This window comes from Oncorhynchus mykiss, chromosome 13, assembly GCF_057628025.1.
Source record: "Oncorhynchus mykiss isolate SJ-2025 chromosome 13, ASM5762802v1, whole genome shotgun sequence".
In the NCBI taxonomy this organism is placed as follows: domain Eukaryota; kingdom Metazoa; phylum Chordata; class Actinopteri; order Salmoniformes; family Salmonidae; genus Oncorhynchus; species Oncorhynchus mykiss.
The window spans coordinates 67,261,371-67,286,413 of NC_143034.1; the positions used below are offsets into that span (position 1 = coordinate 67,261,371).

Below are 25,043 nucleotides of genomic sequence, written 5' to 3' on the forward strand. Positions count from 1 at the left end.
GTAGAATCGTGAGAATCGCTATACATGTAGAATCGTGAGAATCGCAATACATATCGTATCGGCACCTAAGTACCGTGACAATATGGTGTGGGGAGGTTCCTGGCAATTCCCAGCCAGTGTTACTATGGTTACTGAATGTTCCTGACTGTGTGATTGGTTGAAGTGTTTATCTCTGACCTTGCGGACGTAGCTGACGGCGTCCTCTTCAGTGTAGACTTCAGCACTGACCCCTCCCCGGCGGCGGCGGGCCTTGACCACTGGGTTGGGCAGCGGGGGGGACACCTCGTCATCATGGCTGTCCGACTGAGAGTTGGACTTCTGGCGGGCCAGGATCTGCTGGGACTCTTCCTGTAGGGGGGAGAGAGAGAGGGAGAGAGAGGGAGAGAGAGGGAGAGAGAGAGAGAGAGAGAGAGAGAGAGAGAGAGAGGGAGATTAAGAATAAAAGTTTCAGTCCAGACAAAAGTGAAAGGGATAGTTTACTCAAAACATTACATTTAAAATCTTTTAGTATTTTGTTCATTAGTCCAATCCCAGTTCCAGACTCGACAGCCTTGGTTTCTCAAATGACTGCCTCGCCTGGTTTACCAACTACTTCTCAGACAGAGTTCAGTGTGTCAAATTGGAGGGCATGTTGTCCAGACCTCTGGCAGTCTCTATGGGGGTGCCACAGGGTTCAATCCTCGGGCCGACTCTCTTCTCTGTATACATCAATGATGTCGCTCTTGCTGCTGGTGATTCTCTGATCCACCTCTACGCAGACGACACCATTTTGTATACTTCTGGCCCCTCTTTGGACACTGTGTTAACTAACCTCCAGACGAGCTTCAATGCCATACAACTCTCCTTCCGTGGCCTCCAATTGCTCTTAAACGCAAGTAAAACTAAATGCATGCTTTTCAATCGATCGCTGCTCGCAACTGCTCGCCCGTCCAGCATCACCACTCTGGACGGCTCTGACTTAGAATATGTGGACAACTACAAATACCTGGGTGTCTGGTTAGACTGTAAACTCTCCTTCCAGACTCGCATTAAGCATACATCTAGAATCGGCTTTCTATATCGCAACAAAGCATCCTTCACTCATGCTGCCAAACATACCCTAGTAAAACTGACCATCCTACCGATCCTCGACTTCGGTGATGTCATCTATAAAATAGCCTCCAACACTCTACTCAACAAACTGGATGCAGTCTATCACAGTGCCATCTGTTTTGTCACCAAAGCCCCATATAGACTACCCACCATTGCGACCTGTACGCTCTTGTTGGTTGGCCCTCGCTTCATACTCGTCGCCAAACCCACTGGCTACAGGTTATCTACAAGTCTCTGCTAGGTAAATCCCCGCCTTATCTCAGCTCACTGGTCACCATAGCAACACCCACTCGTAGCACTCGCTCCAACAGGTATATCTCACTGGTCACCCCCAAAGCCAATTCCTCCTTTGGTCGTCTATCCTTCCAGTTCTCTGCTGCCAATGACTGGAACGAACTGCAAAAATCTCTGAAGCTGGAGACTCATATCTCCCTCACTAGCTTTAAGCACCAGCTGTCAGAGCAGCTCACAGATCACTGCACCTGTACATAGCCCATCTGTAAACAGCCCATCTATCTACCTACCTCATCCCCATACTGTATTTATTTATTTATCTTGCTCCTTTGCACCCCAGTAACTCTATTTGCACATTCATCTTCTCCACATCTACCATTCCAGTGTTTAATTGCCATATTGTAATTACTTCGCCACCATGGCCTATTTATTGCCTCAACTCCCTTATCTTACCTCATTTACACTCACTGTATATAGACTTTTTGTTCTACTGTATTATTGACTATGTTTTGTTTATTCCATGTGTAACTCTGTGTTGTTGTTTGTGTCGAACTGCTATGCTTTATCTTGGCCAGGTCGCAGTTGCAAATGAGGACTTGTTCTCAACTGGCCTACCTGGTTAAATAAAGGTGTTCTCAACTGGCCTACCTGGTTAAATAAAGGTGTTCTCAACTAGCCTACCTGGTTAAATAAAGGTGTTCTCAACTGGCCTACCTGGTTAAATAAAGGTGTTCTCAACTGTCCTACGTGGTTACATAAAGGTGTTCTCAACTGGCCTACCTGGTTAAATAAAGGTGTTCTCAACTGGCCTACCTGGTTAAATAAAGGTGTTCTCAACTGGCCTACCTGGTTAAATAAAGGTGTTCTCAACTGGCCTACCTGGTTAAATAAAGGTGTTCTCAACTGGCCTACCTGGTTAAATAAAGGTGAAATAAAATAAAATACATTTAAAAAAATGTGCATGTCAACAATACATGTAAGCCACCAGGAAAAGCCAGTTAGGATGCAATAGTGTAGACAACCCAGTCTAACATTAGAAACTATCATCATATTTTAGTCTGACAATAACTTCCAGTCTGATAATAACAAACCAGCTAACAGAATAGAAAACCACTTCTGCAAAGAAGTTTCCACATTTCCTCAAAGACTGAAGTGAAACAGACTAATAGCTGTTAGCTAGCTGTGCTCTAACATAGGAGGGGAGTGTATGACAGGATTCATCTTGTATGTGTAGGGGAAGAAAAGGAAGATGAAAGATGAAACGGACTATCTGCCTCTCTGCCTGGCTGCCTGTCTGTCTGCCTGTCTGTCTGTCTGTCTGCCTGTCTGCCTGTCTGTCTGTCTGTCTGTCTGTCTGTCTGTCTGTCTGTCTGTCTGTCTGTCTGTCTGTCTGTCTGTCTGTCTGTCTGTCTGTCTGTCTGTCTGCCTGTCTGTCTGTCTGTCTGTCTGTCTGTCTGTCTGTCTGTCTGGTGGAGGGTGTGTCGGGCTGAAGTAGAAAAGTAATGTGTGTGTGTCAAAATATGTTTGTGTTGGTTTTAAGTCTGTAGACACTGCATTGTGTGTGTGTGTGTGTGTGTGTGTGTGTGTGTGTGTGTGTGTGTGTGTGCCCGGGCTAGTAATTACATCTGCGTCATTGTAATTATGTGTGTTTTTATTTAGGCTTGGCTGTGGATATGAGTGAACACACTTCACGAGGTGTGTGTTCCAACAGCACCTATGAACCACACAACACATTGTTTACACATTTTTAATAGTTAGTTTTTCATGACTAATCTATTTCAATATAGGTTTGTGTATCTGTGTACTAGTCGGTTGTCCTCTCTTGTCTCCACTGTATCACCAGGACACATCTGTTTACTAGTCGGTTGTCCTCTCTTGTCTCCACTGTACCACCAGGACACATCTGTTTACTAGTCGTTGTCCTCTCTTGTCTCCACTGTACCATCAGGACACATCTGTTTACTAGTCGTTGTCCTCTCTTGTCTCCACTGTATCACCAGGACACATCTGTTTACTAGTCGGTTGTCCTCTCTTGTCTCCACTGTACCACCAGGACACATCTGTTTACTAGTCGTTGTCCTCTTGTCTCCACTGTATCACCAGGACACATCTGTTTACTAGTCGTTGTCCTCTCTTGTCTCCACTGTACCACCAGGACACATCTGTTTACTAGTCGTTGTCCTCTCTTGTCTCCACTGTACCACCAGGACACATCTGTGTACTAGTCGTTGTCCTCTCTTGTCTCCACTGTATCACCAGGACACATCTGTTTACTAGTCGTTGTCCTCTCTCGTCTCCACTGTACCACCAGGACACATCTGTTTACTAGTCGGTTGTCCTCTCTTGTCTCCACTGTATCACCAGGACACATCTGTTTACTAGTCGGTTGTCCTCTCTTGTCTCCACTGTACCACCAGGACACATCTGTTTACTAGTCGTTGTCCTCTCTCGTCTCCACTGTACCACCAGGACACATCTGTCTACTAGTCGGTTGTCCTCTCTTGTCTCCACTGTATCACCAGGACACATCTGTTTACTAGTCGTTGTCCTCTTGTCTCCACTGTATCACCAAGACACATCTGTTTACTAGTCGTTGTCCTCTCTTGTCTCCACTGTACCACCAGGACACATCTGTTTACTAGTCGTTGTCCTCTCTTGTCTCCACTGTACCACCAGGACACATCTGTCTACTAGTCGTTGTCCTCTCTTGTCTCCACTGTACCACCAGGACACATCTGTCTACTAGTCGTTGTCCTCTCTTGTCTCCACTGTACCACCAGGACACATCTGTTTACTAGTCGTTGTCCTCTCTTGTCTCCACTGTACCACCAGGACACATCTGTCTACTAGTCGTTGTCCTCTCTTGTCTCCACTGTACCACCAGGACACATCTGTCTACTAGTCGTTGTCCTCTCTTGTCTCCACTGTACCACCAGGACACATCTGTTTACTAGTCGTTGTCCTCTCTTGTCTCCACTGTATCACCAGGACACATCTGTTTACTAGTCGTTGTCCTCTCTTGTCTCCACTGTACCACCAGGACACATCTGTTTACTAGTCGTTGTCCTCTCTCGTCTCCACTGTATCACCAGGACATATCTGTTTACTAGTCGGTTGTCCTCTCTTGTCTCCACTGTATCACCAGGACACATCTGTTAACTAGTCGTTGTCCTCTTGTCTCCACTGTATCACCAGGACACATCTGTTTACTAGTCGTTGTCCTCTCTTGTCTCCACTGTATCACCAGGACATATCTGTTTACTAGTCGTTGTCCTCTCTTGTCTCCACTGTACCACCAGGACACATCTGTCTACTAGTCGTTGTCCTCTCTCGTCTCCACTGTATCACCAGGACACATCTGTTTACTAGTCGTTGTCCTCTCTCGTCTCCACTGTACCACCAGGACACATCTGTTTACTAGTCGTTGTCCTCTCTTGTCTCCACTGTACCACCAGGACACATCTGTTTACTAGTCGGTTGTCCTCTCTTGTCTCCACTGTATCACCAGGACACATCTGTTTACTAGTCGTTGTCCTCTCTTGTCTCCACTGTACCACCAGGACACATCTGTCTACTAGTCGGTTGTCCTCTCTTGTCTCCACTGTACCACCAGGACACATCTGTTTACTAGTCGTTGTCCTCTCTTGTCTCCACTGTATCACCAGGACACATCTGTTTACTAGTCGTTGTCCTCTCTTGTCTCCACTGTATCACCAGGACACATCTGTTTACTAGTCGTTGTCCTCTTGTCTCCACTGTACCACCAGGACACATCTGTTTACTAGTCGTTGTCCTCTTGTCTCCACTGTATCACCAGGACACATCTGTTTACTAGTCGTTGTCCTCTTGTCTCCACTGTATCACCAGGACACATCTGTTTACTAGTCGTTGTCCTCTCTTGTCTCCACTGTACCACCAGGACACATCTGTTTACTAGTCGGTTGTCCTCTCTTGTCTCCACTGTATCACCAGGACACATCTGTTTACTAGTCGTTGTCCTCTCTTGTCTCCACTGTACCACCAGGACACATCTGTTTACTAGTCGGTTGTCCTCTCTTGTCTCCACTGTATCACCAGGACACATCTGTTTACTAGTCGTTGTCCTCTCTTGTCTCCACTGTACCACCAGGACATATCTGTTTACTAGTCGGTTGTCCTCTCTTGTCTCCACTGTACCATCAGGACACATCTGTTTACTAGTCGTTGTCCTCTCTCGTCTCCACTGTATCACCAGGACATATCTGTCTACTAGTCGTTGTCCTCTTGTCTCCACTGTACCACCAGGACACATCTGTTTACTACTCGTTGTCCTCTTGTCTCCACTGTACCACCAGGACACATCTGTTTACGAGTCGTTGTCCTCTCTTGTCTCCACTGTACCACCAGGACACATCTGTTTACTAGTCGTTGTCCTCTCTTGTCTCCACTGTACCACCAGGACACATCTGTTTACTAGTCGTTGTCCTCGCTTGTCTCCACTGTACCACCAGGACACATCTGTTTACTAGTCGTTGTCCTCTTGTATCCACTGTATCACCAGGACACATCTGTTTACTAGTCGTTGTCCTCTCTTGTCTCCACTGTATCACCAGGACACATCTGTTTACTAGTCGTTGTCCTCTCTCGTCTCCACTGTACCACCAGGACACATCTGTCTACTAGTCGGTTGTCCTCTCTTGTCTCCACTGTACCACCAGGACACATCTGTTTACTAGTCGTTGTCCTCTCTTGTCTCCACTGTATCACCAGGACACATCTGTTTACTAGTCGTTGTCCTCTTGTCTCCACTGTATCACCAGGACACATCTGTTTACTAGTCGTTGTCCTCTCTTGTCTCCACTGTATCACCAGGACACATCTGTTAACTAGTCGTTGTCCTCTCTTGTCTCCACTGTATCACCAGGACACATCTGTTTACTAGTCGTTGTCCTCTCTTGTCTCCACTGTACCACCAGGACACATCTGTTTACTAGTCGTTGTCCTCTCTCGTCTCCACTGTATCACCAGGACATATCTGTTCACTAGTCGTTGTCCTCTTGTCTCCACTGTATCACCAGGACACATCTGTTTACTAGTCGTTGTCCTCTCTCGTCTCCACTGTATCACCAGGACATATCTGTTTACTAGTCGGTTGTCCTCTCTTGTCTCCACTGTACCACCAGGACACATCTGTCTACTAGTCGTTGTCCTCTCTTGTCTCCACTGTACCACCAGGACATATCTGTTTACTAGTCGGTTGTCCTCTCTTGTCTCCACTGTACCACCAGGACACATCTGTCTACTAGTCGTTGTCCTCTCTTTGTCTCCACTGTATCACCAGGACACATCTGTTTACTAGTCGTTGTCCTCTCTTGTCTCCACTGTACCACCAGGACACATCTGTCTACTAGTCGTTGTCCTCTCTTGTCTCCACTGTACCACCAGGACATATCTGTTTACTAGTCGTTGTCCTCTCTTGTCTCCACTGTACCACCAGGACACATCTGTTTACTAGTCGTTGTCCTCTCTTGTCTCCACTGTACCACCAGGACACATCTGTTTACTAGTCATTGTCCTCTCTTGTCTCCACTGTACCACCAGGACACATCTGTCTACTAGTCGTTGTCCTCTCTTGTCTCCACTGTACCACCAGGACACATCTGTTTACTAGTCGTTGTCCTCTCTTGTCTCCACTGTATCACCAGGACACATCTGTTTACTAGTCGGTTGTCCTCTCTTGTCTCCACTGTACCACCAGGACACATCTGTTTACTAGTCGTTGTCCTCTCTTGTCTCCACTGTACCACCAGGACACATCTGTCTACTAGTCGTTGTCCTCTCTTGTCTCCACTGTATCACCAGGACACATCTGTCTACTAGTCGTTGTCCTCTCTTGTCTCCACTGTACCACCAGGACACATCTGTTTACTAGTTGGTTGTCCTCTCTTGTCTCCACTGTACCACCAGGACACATCTGTCTACTAGTCGTTGTCCTCTCTTGTCTCCACTGTACCACCAGGACACATCTGTTTACTAGTCGTTGTCCTCTCTTGTCTCCACTGTATCACCAGGACACATCTGTTTACTAGTCGTTGTCCTCGCTTGTCTCCACTGTACCACCAGGACACATCTGTTTACTAGTCGTTGTCCTCTTGTCTCCACTGTACCACCAGGACACATCTGTTTACTAGTCGGTTGTCCTCTCTTGTGTCCACTGTATCACCAGGACACATCTGTTTACTAGTCGTTGTCCTCTCTTGTCTCCACTGTACCACCAGGACACATCTGTCTACTAGTCGGTTGTCCTCTCTTGTCTCCACTGTACCACCAGGACACATCTGTTTACTAGTCGTTGTCCTCTCTTGTCTCCACTGTATCACCAGGACACATCTGTTTACTAGTCGTTGTCCTCTTGTCTCCACTGTATCACCAGGACACATCTGTTTACTAGTCGTTGTCCTCTCTTGTCTCCACTGTATCACCAGGACACATCTGTTAACTAGTCGTTGTCCTCTCTTGTCTCCACTGTATCACCAGGACACATCTGTTTACTAGTCGTTGTCCTCTCTTGTCTCCACTGTACCACCAGGACACATCTGTTTACTAGTCGTTGTCCTCTCTCGTCTCCACTGTATCACCAGGACATATCTGTTCACTAGTCGTTGTCCTCTTGTCTCCACTGTATCACCAGGACACATCTGTTTACTAGTCGTTGTCCTCTCTCGTCTCCACTGTATCACCAGGACACATCTTTTTACTAGTCGTTGTCCTCTCTTGTCTCCACTGTACCACCAGGACACATCTGTTTACTAGTCGTTGTCCTCTCTTGTCTCCACTGTACCACCAGGACATATCTGTTTACTAGTCGGTTGTCCTCTCTTGTCTCCACTGTACCACCAGGACACATCTGTCTACTAGTCGTTGTCCTCTCTTGTCTCCACTGTACCACCAGGACATATCTGTTTACTAGTCGGTTGTCCTCTCTTGTCTCCACTGTACCACCAGGACACATCTGTCTACTAGTCGTTGTCCTCTCTTGTCTCCACTGTATCACCAGGACACATCTGTTTACTAGTCGTTGTCCTCTCTTGTCTCCACTGTACCACCAGGACACATCTGTCTACTAGTCGTTGTCCTCTCGTCTCCACTGTACCACCAGGACATATCTGTTTACTAGTCGTTGTCCTCTCTTGTCTCCACTGTACCACCAGGACACATCTGTTTACTAGTCGTTGTCCTCTCTTGTCTCCACTGTACCACCAGGACACATCTGTTTACTAGTCATTGTCCTCTCTTGTCTCCACTGTACCACCAGGACACATCTGTCTACTAGTCGTTGTCCTCTCTTGTCTCCACTGTACCACCAGGACACATCTGTTTACTAGTCGTTGTCCTCTCTTGTCTCCACTGTATCACCAGGACACATCTGTTTACTAGTCGGTTGTCCTCTCTTGTCTCCACTGTACCACCAGGACACATCTGTTTACTAGTCGTTGTCCTCTCTTGTCTCCACTGTACCACCAGGACACATCTGTCTACTAGTCGTTGTCCTCTCTTGTCTCCACTGTATCACCAGGACACATCTGTCTACTAGTCGTTGTCCTCTCTTGTCTCCACTGTACCACCAGGACACATCTGTTTACTAGTTGGTTGTCCTCTCTTGTCTCCACTGTACCACCAGGACACATCTGTCTACTAGTCGTTGTCCTCTCTTGTCTCCACTGTACCACCAGGACACATCTGTTTACTAGTCGTTGTCCTCTCTTGTCTCCACTGTATCACCAGGACACATCTGTTTACTAGTCGTTGTCCTCGCTTGTCTCCACTGTACCACCAGGACACATCTGTTTACTAGTCGTTGTCCTCTTGTCTCCACTGTACCACCAGGACACATCTGTTTACTAGTCGGTTGTCCTCTCTTGTGTCCACTGTATCACCAGGACACATCTGTTTACTAGTCGTTGTCCTCTCTTGTCTCCACTGTACCACCAGGACACATCTGTTTACTAGTCGTTGTCCTCTCTTGTCTCCACTGTATCACCAGGACACATCTGTCTACTAGTCGTTGTCCTCTCTTGTCTCCACTGTACCACCAGGACACATCTGTTTACTAGTCGTTGTCCTCTCTCGTCTCCACTGTACCACCAGGACACATCTGTTTACTAGTCGTTGTCCTCTCTTGTCTCCACTGTACCACCAGGACACATCTGTTTACTAGTCGTTGTCCTCTCTTGTCTCCACTGTACCACCAGGACACATCTGTTTACTAGTCGTTGTCCTCTCTTGTCTCCACTGTACCACCAGGACACATCTGTCTACTAGTCGTTGTCCTCTCTTGTCTCCACTGTACCACCAGGACACATCTGTTTACTAGTCGTTGTCCTCTCTTGTCTCCACTGTATCACCAGGACACATCTGTTTACTAGTCGTTGTCCTCGCTTGTCTCCACTGTACCACCAGGACACATCTGTTTACTAGTCGTTGTCCTCTTGTCTCCACTGTACCACCAGGACACATCTGTTTACTAGTCGGTTGTCCTCTCTTGTCTCCACTGTATCACCAGGACACATCTGTTTACTAGTCGTTGTCCTCTCTTGTCTCCACTGTACCACCAGGACACATCTGTTTACTAGTCGTTGTCCTCTCTTGTCTCCACTGTATCACCAGGACACATCTGTCTACTAGTCGTTGTCCTCTCTTGTCTCCACTGTACCACCAGGACACATCTGTTTACTAGTCGTTGTCCTCTCTCGTCTCCACTGTACCACCAGGACACATCTGTTTACTAGTCGTTGTCCTCTCTTGTCTCCACTGTATCACCAGGACACATCTGTCTACTAGTCGGTTGTCCTCTCTTGTCTCCACTGTACCACCAGGACACATCTGTTTACTAGTCGTTGTCCTCTCGTCTCCACTGTATCACCAGGACACATCTGTTTACTAGTCGGTTGTCCTCTCTTGTCTCCACTGTATCACCAGGACACATCTGTTTACTAGTCGGTTGTCCTCTCTTGTCTCCACTGTATCACCAGGACACATCTGTTTACTAGTCGTTGTCCTCTCTTGTCTCCACTGTACCACCAGGACACATCTGTTTACTAGTCGTTGTCCTCTCTTGTCTCCACTGTACCACCAGGACACATCTGTTTACTAGTCGTTGTCCTCTCTTGTCTCCACTGTACCACCAGGACACATCTGTCTACTAGTCGGTTGTCCTCTCTTGTCTCCACTGTACCACCAGGACACATCTGTTTACTAGTCGTTGTCCTCTCTTGTCTCCACTGTATCACCAGGACACATCTGTTTACTAGTCGGTTGTCCTCTCTTGTCTCCACTGTATCACCAGGACACATCTGTTTACTAGTCGTTGTCCTCTCTCGTCTCCACTGTACCACCAGGACACATCTGTTTACTAGTCGTTGTCCTCTCTTGTCTCCACTGTATCACCAGATAGATTGCTGGGGCATGAAGGGGCAGTCTGCTGCTCTCCAGGAGCAGAGAAATCACACTCACTCACACACACACACACACACACACACACACACACACACACACACACACACACACACACACACACACACACACACACACACACACACACACACACACACACACACACACACACACACACACACACACACACACACACACACACACACACACACACACACACACACACACACACACACACACACACACAGATGGGGCAAGGTGATGGAAAATGCAGCCTCATCACAGTCCACTCCAGACACCTTCCCTAACGACAGATTTCACAGGAGATATCTCAAGGACAGGCATTTCAGCAGCACACTAGAGCTCTGCAGCTGTGATTCAGGGGGTTCTGGGTGGAATTGTGGCCCCGTTGTTTGTGTTCCGTCCCCTTTGTCATTGTGAAAGGAGTAAATTCACAGGTGTACGGACAGAAGACATCACTAGCATAAACAAACTATTCACAGCACCACATTAGAACATGTTATATGCTGTGTGTGTTCTGTGTGTGTTCTGTGTGTGTTCTGTGTGTGCTCTGTGTGTGCTCTGTGTGTGCTCTGTGTGTGCTCTGTGTGTGTTCTGTGTGTGTTCTGTGTGTGTGTTTTGTGTGTGTTCTGTGTTTGTTCTGTGTGTGTTCTGTGTGTGCTCTGTGTGTGTTCTGTGTGTGTTCTGTGTGTGCTCTGTGTGTGCTCTGTGTGTGTTCTGTGTGTGTTTTGTGTGTGTGTGTTCTGTGTGTGTTTTGTGTGTGTGTGTTCTGTGTGTGTTCTGTGTGTGCTCTGTGTGTGCTCTGTGTGTGCTCTGTGTGTGTTCTGTGTGTGTTCTGTGTGTGCTCTGTGTGTGTTCTGTGAGTGCGTTTTTTGTACTTTCTTCCAGTATGTGTCTTTTGAAGCCGGCACCCAAAACATTGAGCTGAGCACGGCAATTTATCTTCCTGTTCTATACATAACAATATTCCATTGGTTTCCCTTAATCATTAGGGCATGATAAATGACCCATGTTCAGGAGAAATCATGTACTGTAATGGCAGCCAATAAGCATTTGTCTATAAAGGTTGTGATTTCTATTCAGACCCCACTATTCTCTCTGTCTGTCTCTCTCCATTGTCTCAGAGCATCTAACAACATCTACTACACTTTAAAGATGATATGATGTGGATTAGAGGTCAACCGATTAATCGGAATGGCCGATTAATTAGGGCCGATTTCTAGTTTTCATAACAATCGGTATTTTTAGACACCAATTATAGCCTATTACATTGCACTCCACAAGGAGATTGTGTTACGTGAGTGCAGCAAGGAGCCAAGGTAAGTTGCTAGCTAGCATTAAACTGATCTTATAAAAAACAATCAATCTTAACATAGTCACTAGTTAACTACACATGGTTGATGATATTACTAGTTTATCTAGCTTGTCCTGCGTTGCATATAATCGATGCGGTGCCTGTTAATTTATCATCGAATCACAGCCTACTTCACCAAACTAAATAAGCACTGTTGTTGCACCAATGTTACCGAACCATAAACATCAATGTCTTTCTTAAGATCAATACACAAGTATATATTTTTAAACCTGCATATTTGGTTAATAATGCCTGCTAACATGAATTTCATTTTAACTAGGGAAATTGTGTCACTTCAGAGCAGAGTCCGGGTTTATGCAGCAGTTTGGGCCGCCTGGCTCGTTGTGAACTGTGTGAAGACCACTGTTTCCTAACAAAGACCGTAATTAATTTGCCAGAATTGTACATATTTATGACATAACATTGAAGGTTATGCAATGTAACAGCAATATTTAGACTTAGGGATGCCACCCGTTAGAAAAAATACGGAACGGTCCCGTATTTCACTGAAAGAATAAACATTTTGTTTTCAAAATGATAGTTTCCGGATTTGACCATATTAATGACCAAAGACTCGTATTTCTGTGTGTTATTATATTATAATTATGTCTATGATTTGATATTTGATAGAGCAGTCTGACTGAGGTGGAAGGCAGCAGCAGGCTCGTAAGCATTCATTCAAACAGCACTTTCGTGCGTTTTGCCAGCAGCTGTTGATGACTTCAAGCCTATCAACACCCGAGATTAGGCTGGCAATACTAAAGTGCCTATAAGAACATCCAATAGTCAAAGATATATGAAACACAAATGGTATAGAGAGAAATAGTCCTACAGCGACTACAATCTAAAACTTCTTACCTGGGAATATTGAAGTCTCATGTTAAAAGGAACCACCAGCTTTCATACGTTCTCATGTTCTGAGCAAGGAACTTAAACGTTAGCTTTCTTACATGGCACATATTGCACTTTTACTTTCTTCTCCAAAACTTTGTTTTTGCATTATTTATACCAAATTGAACAGGTTTCATTATTTATTTAAGACTAAATTGATTTTATTGATATATTATAGTAAGTTAAAATAAAAGTGTTCATTCAGTATTGTTGTAATTGTCATTATTACAAATATATATATAAAAATTGTCCGATTAATCGGTATCGGCGTTGAAAAATCATAATCGGTCGACCTCTATTGTGTATAGACGCTGTATACAAATACAACCTTGAGCATGCACACACTATAACAACCCCCCCCCCCCCCCCCCCCACACACACACACACCCTGACTGTATTAATCAAATCAAATCAAATGTATTTATATAGCCCTTCTTACATCAGCTGATATCTCAAAGTGCTGTACAGAAACCCAGCTTAAAACCCCAAACAGCAAGCAATGCCGGTGTAGAAGCAGAGTCAGGCAGAGTCACTCCCTCAGGGAACAAAGCCAGCGGGGGACAGAGAGCGAGGGAACAACTTCAGCAGCACACACACAGCGGCAGCAGTATAATCAATTCAGTATCACAATATCTCTAACAATTAGTCACGCCTTCTAGCCTCACATACCGCTACAAAACGCCAGTCCTGTCATCTCTATCCACACAGACATCTCCATCAAATACCAATGCTTACAGTGAAGAACATGTACACAAAGAACTAGCTATTAGCTAAGTCTCCCCAAATCACAATCCATCCCCTTCAGCCTTCACGTCATACAGACACTAATACACAGACCTCTCTTCTCAAAGCAACTCAACTCATCAACACAAAGTCACTCGCTGTAGTCAAACTATTCAGCATTCTTTCCTTGCTACAGTGTTATCCATGCTAGCAGAGATAGTCGGCAGTGGTAGGGGTTCAAACGTAAACCCAGAGTATTTACCATGCCGTGGAGGGCCCCTGGCCAGGCCTGTGTAGTGTCCCTCAGCTGGGCCCCTGGGAAGTACTGTTCGTCATGTGTGTGTCAACACAGTCCTAAAGCTACTGTACCATCACACACGCGCCACCATCACTGTTGACATCACGGTCCATGGCCATGCTGACAAGGCCAGAGTGTGTGTGTGTGTTCGAGAGCAAGCGTGTGTGTGTATGTGTGTATGTGTGTGAGCAAGCGCGAGAGAGCGAGAGAAAGCGTGTATGTATAAGAGAGAGAGTGTGTGTGTGTGTGTGTGTGTGTGTGCGAGTGTGTGTGGTCGCAGTATCCCAAAAGCAGCAGCAGACGTCTTGTTCAAGAACCAGTGATAATAACCCTGATGAAAACACAGCAAGAAGCTTCCCTCAGCATCGGTCCTTCCTGTACTCCTGTTTCTCTCTCTCTCTCCTCCCTCTCTCTCCTCTCACTCTCTCTCTCTCCTCCCTCTCTCTCTCTCTCTCTCCTCTCACTCTCTCTCCTCCCCCTCTCTCTCTCTCGCTCTCATTTCTCTCACTCTCTCTCTCTCTCTCGCTCTCTCTCCTCACTCTCTCACTCACTCTCTCTCTCCTTTTTCTCTCTCACTCTCTCTCTCTCGCTCTCCTCCCTCTCTCTCTCTTCGTTTCTGCCTGCGCACAAATTCACATAATCCCGGTTTTCTCATTTCCCGCATCACCATGACAACAGAGCGCAGTAGCATCCCGACCCTCTGGTTGAGGGCTGAAGCAGGAAGCCAGCAGCACACACGTACATCCACACAACGTCATTCATCACAACAACACTAGCCACTGTCTATGCAGCAGTGATGTATTCCCATACGAACAAATCCATCCATTCTGTGCCAAACAAAAACCAGTTCTATACCGTACCATGCAGTGTCTCGTCTCTCTGACCCTCTCACACGTCTTTCCCTGGAGGCCAGAGAGTCAAGTCTGGTTTGAAACATGCCCACTGTTACCCTGACTAGCCCCGTGCCCCAGACACACACAGAGTCCAATGACAAACTCAGTGACGCAGGGTGTTGATGACGTCACATAGCCACACAGGGCGCTGTGTGAGTGAAACCATGCCTCTTTATTTTGCCCTCGTTCCCCTCATTCCATCTCTCTCTACATACCTGCTCTTCTGTTATTCATCAGTCAGGCTAGTTAGGCTATATTCTACCATCTAGGTCTAGTCCTCATCTGTTCCATACAGCATCTGCTCTCTCTCTCTCTCCCTCCATTCTCTCCCCCTTCTTCTTCTCTCCCTTATTTTTTTCTCTCTGCGTCATTATCACCGGCTGCCTGCCAGAGAGAGAGAAAGAGAGAGAGACATAGAGAGAGAAATAGAGAGAGACAGCGAGAGAGAAAGAGAGAGAGACATAGAGAGAGAAAGAGAGAGATACAGCGAGAGAGAAAGAGAGAGAGACATAGAGAGAGAAATAGAGAGAGACAGCGAGAGAGAAAGAGAGAGAGACATAGAGAGAGAAAGAGAGAGAGACAGAGAGAGAAAGAGAGATACAGCGAGAGAGAAAGAGAGATACAGCGAGAGAGAAAGAGAGAGAGACATAGAGAGAGAAAGAGAGAGAGACATAGAGAGAGAAAGAGAGAGACATAGAGAGAGAAAGAGAGAGAGACATAGAGAGAGAAAGAGAGAGATACAGCGAGAGAGAAAGAGAGAGAGACATAGAGAGAGAAATAGAGAGAGACAGCGAGAGAGAAAGAGAGAGAGACATAGAGAGAGAAAGAGAGAGAGACAGAGAGAGAAAGAGAGATACAGCGAGAGAGAAAGAGAGAGAGACATAGAGAGAGAAAGAGAGAGAGACATAGAGAGAGAAAGAGAGAGACATAGAGAGAGAAAGAGAGAGAGACATAGAGAGAGAAAGAGAGAGATACAGCGAGAGAGAAAGAGAGAGAGACATAGAGAGAGAAAGAGAGATACAGCGAGAGAGAAAGAGAGAGATACAGCGAGAGAGAAAGAGAGAGATACAGCGAGAGAGAAAGAGAGAGAGACATAGAGAGAGAAAGGACAGGAGAAGAGGAGATAGAGGACACGGGTACAGGACTGCCACTACACACACACACACACACACACACACACACACACACACACACACACACACACACACACACACACAGTGGAATACATCAACAAAAGGTGGACATTCATACATCACACAACGGTCCTCATTGATATTCAGAGATTTTCTGATGATTAGAGATTCTGGTTGAATACTTGATTTCTATGTATATTTAAAAGGCTGCCAATCAGACTGTGGTGTTATTTTTTAGAATGTGTTATTAATTCTGTTGCTTTAGGGCAAACAGGATGTTGAGGAACCTGAAGGCATTGGCCTTTTATCAATTAGATTTGCTCTCTTTGAAAAAGGTGAAAGGAAATGGAGGAGAGTGACCATGGAAGGAAAGGCGCTTGCTTGAAATGAGACGGTCCTTCTCAACTCGCGCATCATCAGGTAAATGAGGTTTCCAGAGGCGGATCCCAAAACAAATGACGTTTCCAGGGGCGGATCCCAAAATAAATGACGTTTCCAGGGGCGGATCCCAAAATAAATGACGTTTCCAGGGGCGGATCCCAAAATAAATGACGTTTCCAGGGGCGGATCCCAAAATAAATGACGTTTCCAGGGGCGGATCCCAAAATAAATGACGTTTCCAGGGGCGGATCCCAAAATAAATGACGTTTCCAGGGGCGGATCCCAAAATAAATGACGTTCCAGGGGCGGATCCCAAAACAAATGACGTTTCCAGGGGCGGATCCCAAAACAAATGACGTTTCCAGGGGCGGATCCCAAAATAAATGACGTTTCCAGGGGCGGATCCCAAAATCAATGACGTTTCCAGGGGCGTATCCAAAAATAAATGACGTTTCCAGGGGTGGATCCCAAAATAAATGACGTTTCCAGGGGCAGATCCCAAAATAAATGACGTTTCCAGAGCCACAATGTGTCAGCTAGCACTGTGCTGTGTCTGGTAACTATTAAACACACTTATAGAGCCACAATGGACACCTAGTGTCAGCTAGCCCTGTGCTGTGTCTGGTAACTATTAAACACACTTCAGAGCCACAATGGACGCCTAGTGTCAGCTAGCCCTGTGCTGTGTCTGGTAACTATTAAACACACTTATAGAGCCACAATGGACACCTAGTGTCAGCTAGCACTGTGCTGTGTCTGGTAACTATTAAACACACTTATAGAGCCACAATGGACACCTAGTGTCAGCTAGCCCTGTGCTGTGTCTGGTAACTATTAAACACACTTATAGAGCCACAATGGACACCTAGTGTCAGCTAGCCCTGTGCTGTGTCTGGTAACTATTAAACACACTTATAGAGCCACAATGGACACCTAGTGTCAGCTAGCCCTGTGCTGTGTCTGGTAACTATTAAACACACTTATAGAGCCACAATGGACACCTAGTGTCAGCTAGCACTGTGTTGTGTCTGGTAACTATTAAACACACTTACAGAGCCACAATGGACACCTAGTGTCAGCTAGCACTGTGTTGTGTCTGGTAACTACTAAACACACTTACAGAGCCACAATGGACGCCTAGTGTCAGCTAGCACTGTGTTGTGTCCGGTAACTATTAAACACACTTACAGAGCCACAATGGACGCCTAGTGTCAGCTAGCACTGTGCTGTGTCTGGTAACTATTATTAAACACACTTACAGACTACCATGCCGTGATGTCCAGCCCCAAGAGAGTGCGAGGAAACCAAAGCAGTATTTGTCACTAAACACAGCCAGCGATGCATGGCCCAACCAGGAGACAGCCGGCTGAACTCTGCTCATCACTTACACACCATTACAGAGCCCCAATGGCGCCTATTGTCAACTAGCATTGTGTTGTGTTAGTGCCTGTCTTGTAACTGCCTGTCCAGTGGGCTCTGATGTGGGGGACTGGGGAGTGTGTTAGGGTTGGTGAGGGGTGTGGGTGTTGATAGGACCTGTCATTGGGGTGATGTTCAGAGAGTAGGTGCTCAACCACAGCCTGAAACACACACACTAGGGAGTGTGCACGCATACCTGGGGATTTACACACACACACACACACACACACACACACACACACACACACACACACACACACACACACACACACACACACACACACACATAAACACACACACACACACCTCTCCTCATCCCTGACCTTACCCCTTCCTTTCCTTAGCATGAGAGGGGAGCCACACACAGCCACAACATGATTGCTGATTTCAGGGACTGATAGTTTTGGTGTTTGCACTTGCCCCAAGTCACTCACTCACACACACACACACACACACACACACACACACACACACACACCACACACAGAGCAAGCATGCTAACAGAGCACCCAACAGAGAGCTAGTATGCTAACAGAACATCCAACAGAGAGCTAGTATGCTAACAGAGCACCCACAGAGAACTAGCATGCTAAAAGAGCACCCAACAGACAGCTAGTATGCTAACAGAGAACCCAACAGAGAACTAGTATGCTAACAGAGCACCCAACAGAGAGCTAGCATGCTAACAGAGCACCCACAGAGAGCTAGCATGCTAACAGAGAACCCACAGAGATCTAGCATGCTAACAGAACACCCACAGAAAGCTAGCATGCTAAAAGAGCAAAACACACTTCAATAGCTGTTGTTATAGCTGTGGGGTAGCCCAGTCTAGCCCAGGAAAGGACAAGGGAGGATAACGGGGAGAAGTGAGAAGAGACAAAGAGGGATCACCATGGTCACAGTCAGCCAGGGGAAACCAGGGAGATTTCTCTCTCCTGTCAGAGGGAAGTGAGGCCGGGGGGTGAGGGCATTCCTGGAGGAACTACAAGGGCTGTCCCTGCCAAACCCCTAAAGGGCTGTCCCTGCCTAATCCCTACCCCCTAAAGGGCTGTCCCTGCCTGACCCCTACCCCCTAAAGGACTGTCCCTGCCTGACCCCTACCCGCTAAAGGACTGTCCCTGCCTGACCCCTACCCTCTAAAGGGCTGTCCCTGCCTAATCCCTACCCCCTAAAGGGCAGTCCCTGCCTAATCCCTACCCCCTAAAGGACTGTCCCTGCCTAATCCCTACCCCCTAAAGGACTGTCCCTGCCTAATCCCTACCCCCTAAAGGACTGTCCCTGCCTAATCCCTACCCCCTAAAGGGCTGTCCCTGCCTGACCCCTACCCCCTAAAGGACTGTCCCTGCCTAACCCCTAAAGGGCTGTCCCTGCCTAACCCCTACCCCCTAAAGGACTGTCCCTGCCTAATCCCTACCCCCTAAAGGACTGTCACTGCCTGACCTCTACCCTCTAAAGGACAGTCCCTGCCTGACCTCTACCCTCTAAAGGACAGTCCCTGCCTGACCTCTACCCTCTAAAGGACAGTCCCTGCCTAACCCCTACCCCCTAAAGGACTGTCCCTGCCTAATCCTTACCCTCTAAAGGACTGTCCCTGCCTAATCCCTACCCCCTAAAGGACTGTCCCTGCCTAATCCCTACCCTCTAAAGGGCTGTCCCTGCCTAATCCCTACCCCCTAAAGGACTGTCCCTGCCTAATCCCTACCCCCTAAAGGGCTGTCCCTGCCTGACCCCTACCCCCTAAAGGACTGTCCCTGCCTAACCCCTAAAGGGCTGTCCCTGCCTAACCCCTACCCCCTAAAGGGCTGTCCCTGCTTGACCCCTACCCTCTAAAGGACTGTCACTGCCTGACCCCTACCCCCTAAAGGACTGTCCCTGCCTGACCCACTAAAGGACTGTCCCTGCCTGACCCCTACCCTCTAAAGGACTGTCCCTGCTTGACCCCTACCCTCTAAAGGACTGTCACTGCCTGACCCCTACCCCCTAAAGGACTGTCCCTGCTTAACCCCTAAAGGGCTGTCCCTGCCTAACCCCTACCCCCTAAAGGGCTGTCCCTGCCTAACCCCTACCCCCTAAAGGGCTGTCCCTGCTTGACCCCTACCCTCTAAAGGACTGTCCCTGTCTGACCCCTACCCCCTAAAGGACTGTCCCTGCCTGACCCCTACCCTCTAAAGGACTGTCCCTGCCTGACCCACTAAAGGACTGTCCCTGCCTGACCCCTACCCTCTAAAGGACTGTCCCTGCCTGACCCCTACCCTCTAAAGGACAGTCCCTGTCTGACCCCTACCCTCTAAAGGACAGTCCCTGCCTGACCCCTAAAGGACTGTCCCTGCCTGACCCACTAAAGGACAGTCCCTGCCTGACCCCTACCCTCTAAAGGACAGTCCCTGCCTGACCCCTAAAGGACTGTCCCTGCCTGACCCCTACCCTCTAAAGGACTGTCCCTGCCTGACCCCTACCCTCTAAAGGACCAACCCTGCCTGACCCCTACCCACTAAAGGACTGTCCCTGCCTGACCTCTACCCTCTAAAGGACAGTCCCTGCCTGACCCCTACCCTCTAAAGGACTGTCCCTGCCTGACCTCTACCCACTAAAGGACAGTCCCTGCCTGACCCCTACCCTCTAAAGGACAGTCCCTGCCTGACCTCTACCCTCTAAAGGACAGTCCCTGTCTGACCCCTAAAGGACTGTCCCTGCCTGACCCCTACCCTCTAAAGGACAGTCCCTGCCTGACCTCTACCCTCTAAAGGACAGTCCCTGTCTGACCCCTAACCCCTAAAGGACAGTCCCTGCCTGACCCCTACCCTGTAAAGGACAGTCCCTGCCTGACCCCTACCCTCTAAAGGACAGTCCCTGCCTGACCTCTACCCTCTAAAGGACAGTCCCTGCCTGACCCCTACCCTCTAAAGGACAGTCCCTGTCTGACCTCTACCCTCTAAAGGACTGTCCCTGCCTGACCTCTACCCTCTAAAGGACAGTCCCTGCCTGACCCCTACCCTCTAAAGGACAGTCCCTGCCTGACCCCTACCCTCTAAAGGACAGTCCCTGCCTGACCTCTACCCTCTAAAGGACAGTCCCTGCCTGACCCCTACCCACTAAAGGACAGTCCCTGCCTGACCCCTAAAGGACTGTCCCTGCCTGACCCACTAAAGGACTGTCCCTGCCTGACCCCTACCCTCTAAAGGACAGTCCCTGTCTGACCCCTACCCTCTAAAGGACAGTCCCTGCCTGACCCCTAAAGGACTGTCCCTGCCTGACCCACTAAAGGACAGTCCCTGCCTGACCCCTACCCTCTAAAGGACAGTCCCTGCCTGACCCCTAAAGGACTGTCCCTGCCTGACCCCTACCCTCTAAAGGACTGTCCCTGCCTGACCCCTACCCTCTAAAGGACCAACCCTGCCTGACCCCTACCCACTAAAGGACTGTCCCTGCCTGACCTCTACCCTCTAAAGGACAGTCCCTGCCTGACCCCTACCCACTAAAGGACTGTCCCTGCCTGACCCCTACCCTCTAAAGGACAGTCCCTGCCTGACCCCTACCCTCTAAAGGACAGTCCCTGCCTGACCTCTACCCTCTAAAGGACAGTCCCTGCCTGACCCCTACCCTCTAAAGGACAGTCCCTGCCTGACCCCTACCCTCTAAAGGACAGTCCCTGCCTGACCTCTACCCTCTAAAGGACAGTCCCTGCCTGACCCCTACCCTCTAAAGGACTGTCCCTGCCTGACCTCTACCCACTAAAGGACAGTCCCTGCCTGACCTCTACCCTCTAAAGGACTGTCCCTGCCTGACCTCTACCCTCTAAAGGACAGTCCCTGCCTGACCCCTACCCTCTAAAGGACTGTCCCTGCCTGACCCCTACCCTCTAAAGGACAGTCCCTGTCTGACCTCTACCCTCTAAAGGACTGTCCCTGCCTGACCTCTACCCTCTAAAGGACAGTCCCTGCCTGACCCCTACCCTCTAAAGGACAGTCCCTGTCTGACCTCTACCCTCTAAAGGACTGTCCCTGCCTGACCCCTACCCTCTAAAGGACAGTCCCTGCCTGACCCCTACCCTCTAAAGGACTGTCCCTGCCTGACCCCTACCCTCTAAAGGACCAACCCTGCCTGACCCCTACCCACTAAAGGACCAACCCTGCCTGACCCCTAAAGGACTGTCCCTGTCTGACCCCTAAAGGGCTGAGAGGGTAATTCAGTTTTATGGCACATTCCCCTCTAAACCCTCAATGGACTGGTCCACTTTACCAGAGTCCCAACTGACAAACTGTCAATCAAGAGTCTTTGAAGGCCCTCCACCTCCCTGCCTTGTGATGTTTTTATGATAAGAGTGAAGACAGACAGGTTCAGAACAGTGAAGAGTCTAATATTTCAGGGGAGTGAGAGAGAGAGAGAGAGAGAGAGAGAGGTTCAGAACAGTGAAGAGTCTAATATTTCAGGGGAGTGAGAGAGAGACAGGTTCAGAACAGTGAAGAGTCTAATATTTCAGGGGAGAGAGAGAGAGAGACAGGTTCAGAACAGTGAAGAGTCTAATATTTCAGGGGAGTGAGAGAGAGAGAGACAGGTTCAGAACAGTGAAGAGTCTAATATTTCAGGGGAGTGAGAGAGAGAGAGAGAGAGAGAGAGAGGTTCAGAACAGTGAAGAGTCTAATATTTCAGGGGAGTGAGGGAGAGACAGGTTCAGAACAGTGAAGAGTCTAATATTTCAGGGGAGTGAGAGAGAGAGACAGGTTCAGAACAGTGAAGAGTCTAATATTTCAGGGGAGTGAGAGAGAGAGACAGGTTCAGAACAGTGAAGAGTCTAATATTTCAGGGGAGTGAGAGAGAGAGAGAGAGAGAGAGAGAGAGAGAGAGAGAGAGAGAGAGAGAGACAGGTTCAGAACAGTGAAGAGTCTAATATTTCAGGGGAGTGAGAGAGAGAGAGACAGGTTCAGAACAGTGAAGAGTCTAATATTTCAGGGGAGTGAGAGAGAGACAGGTTCAGAACAGTGAAGAGTCTAATATTTCAGGGGAGTGAGAGAGAGACAGGTTCAGAACAGTGAAGAGTCTAATATTTCAGGGGAGTGAGAGAGAGAGAGACAGGTTCAGAACAGTGAAGAGTCTAATATTTCAGGGAAGAGAGTGAGAGACAGGTTCAGAACAGTGAAGAGTCTAATATTTCAGGGGAGAGAGAGAGAGAGAGAGAGAGGTTCAGAACAGTGAAGAGTCTAATATTTCAGGGGAGTGAGGGAGAGACAGGTTCAGAACAGTGAAGAGTCTAATATTTCAGGGGAGTGAGAGAGAGAGACAGGTTCAGAACAGTGAAGAGTCTAATATTTCAGGGGAGTGAGAGAGAGAGACAGGTTCAGAACAGTGAAGAGTCTAATATTTCAGGGGAGTGAGAGAGAGAGAGAGAGAGAGAGAGAGAGAGAGAGAGAGAGAGAGAGAGAGAGACAGCTTCAGAACAGTGAAGAGTCTAATATTTCAGGGGAGTGAGAGAGAGAGAGACAGGTTCAGAACAGTGAAGAGTCTAATATTTCAGGGGAGTGAGAGAGAGAGAGAGAGAGAGAGAGAGAGAGAGAGAGAGAGAGAGAGAGAGAGACAGGTTCAGAACAGTGAAGAGTCTAATATTTCAGGGGAGAGAGAGAGAGACAGGTTCAGAACAGTGAAGAGTCTAATATTTCGGGGGAGAGAGAGAGAGAGAGAGAGAGAGAGAGAGAGAGAGAGAGAGAGAGAGAGAGAGACAGGTTCAGAACAGTGAAGAGTCTAATATTTCAGGGGAGAGAGAGAGAGACAGGTTCAGAACAGTGAAGAGTCTAATATTTCAGGGGAGTGAGGGAGAGACAGAGGAATGCTAAAATAGGGAGTCTGATGGGAGTGATTTTAGGAATTCAAAGGGGGAGTGGTGTTTAGGACAGAATTGATGACTCACACAATCACATCCCTACAGAAACCACACAGGCCCTGTGTGAATGATTTAATTCCTGGAAATACTGGCTGATTAGAAACATCTCCATCTAAAGACGTTTGGTCCACTCAGGGCCCAGACACAGCTAAGAGACAGTATGACCTCCCTGGTTTCTTGTGAGCCGTTGAGGATGACGGCACCGATTGGAATACAGTTCTCTTGCTCTGTCTTTATCCCTCCCTCTCCCACCACACAGAGCCTGGGACCTCCACAAAGGTCTAACACACACAGATCGTCCGTCCTCCTTCCAAACTACTAATTTTTTTAAGTGGCCTAGGGTAGAAAGCAGAAAGCCAGCAGGCTGGCCCAGCAGCCTCAGCCTGTTTCATCTCTCTGGGTAGAAAGCAGAAAGCCAGCAGGCTGGCCCAGCAGCCTCAGCCTGTTTCATCTCTCTGGGTAGAAAGCAGAAAGCCAGCAGGCTGGCCCAGCAGCCTCAGCCTGTTTCATCTCTCTGGGTAGAAAGCAGAAAGCCAGCAGCCTGGCCCAGCAGCCTCAGCCCGTTTCATCTCTCTGGGTAGAAAGCAGAAAGCCAGCAGGCTGGCCCAGCAGCCTCAGCCTGTTTCATCTCTCTGGGTAGAAAGCAGAAAGCCAGCAGGCTGGCCCAGCAGCCTCAGCCTGTTTCATCTCTCTGGGTAGAAAGCAGAAAGCCAGCAGGCTGGCCCAGCAGCCTCAGCCTGTTTCATCTCTCTGGGTAGAAAGCAGAAAGCCAGCAGGCTGGCCCAGCAGCCTCAGCCTGTTTCATCTCTCTGGGTAGAAAGCAGAAAGCCAGCAGCCTGGCCCAGCAGCCTCAGCCCGTTTCATCTCTCTGGGTAGAAAGCAGAAAGCCAGCAGGCTGGCCCAGCAGCCTCAGCCTGTTTCATCTCTCTGGGTAGAAAGCAGAAAGCCAGCAGGCTGGCCCAGCAGCCTCAGCCTGTTTCATCTCTCTGGGTAGAAAGCAGAAAGCCAGCAGGCTGGCCCAGCAGCCTCAGCCTGTTTCATCTCTCTGGGTAGAAAGCAGAAAGCCAGCAGGCTGGCCCAGCAGCCTCAGCCTGTTTCATCTCTCTGGGTAGAAAGCAGAAAGCCAGCAGGCTGGCCCAGCAGCCTCAGCCTGTTTCATCTCTCTGGGTAGAAAGCAGAAAGCCAGCTGCCTGGCCCAGCAGCCTCAGCCTGTTTCATCTCTCTGGGTAGAAAGCAGAAAGCCAGCAGGCTGGCCCAGCAGCCTCAGCCTGTTTCATCTCTCTGGGTAGAAAGCAGA

The 25,043-nt window shown here is 48.2% G+C and overlaps 1 protein-coding gene across 3 annotated transcripts in view; it reads right to left on the reverse strand.

Moving 5' to 3' along the window:
- LOC118938336 (cAMP-dependent protein kinase type I-beta regulatory subunit) overlaps positions 1 to 25,043 on the reverse strand; it is a 203,929-nt gene that overhangs the window by 160,703 nt on the left and 18,183 nt on the right. For 2 of the 3 annotated variants that reach the window (XM_090197307.1, XM_090197308.1), the window contains one exon: positions 178 to 348. In XM_090197307.1, coding sequence (XP_090053433.1) covers positions 178 to 348 — 171 coding nt within the window. Of the gene's footprint in view, positions 1 to 177; positions 349 to 14,009; positions 14,581 to 25,043 lie in introns of those variants that run through there. The other variant, XM_090197309.1, reaches the window with a different exon arrangement.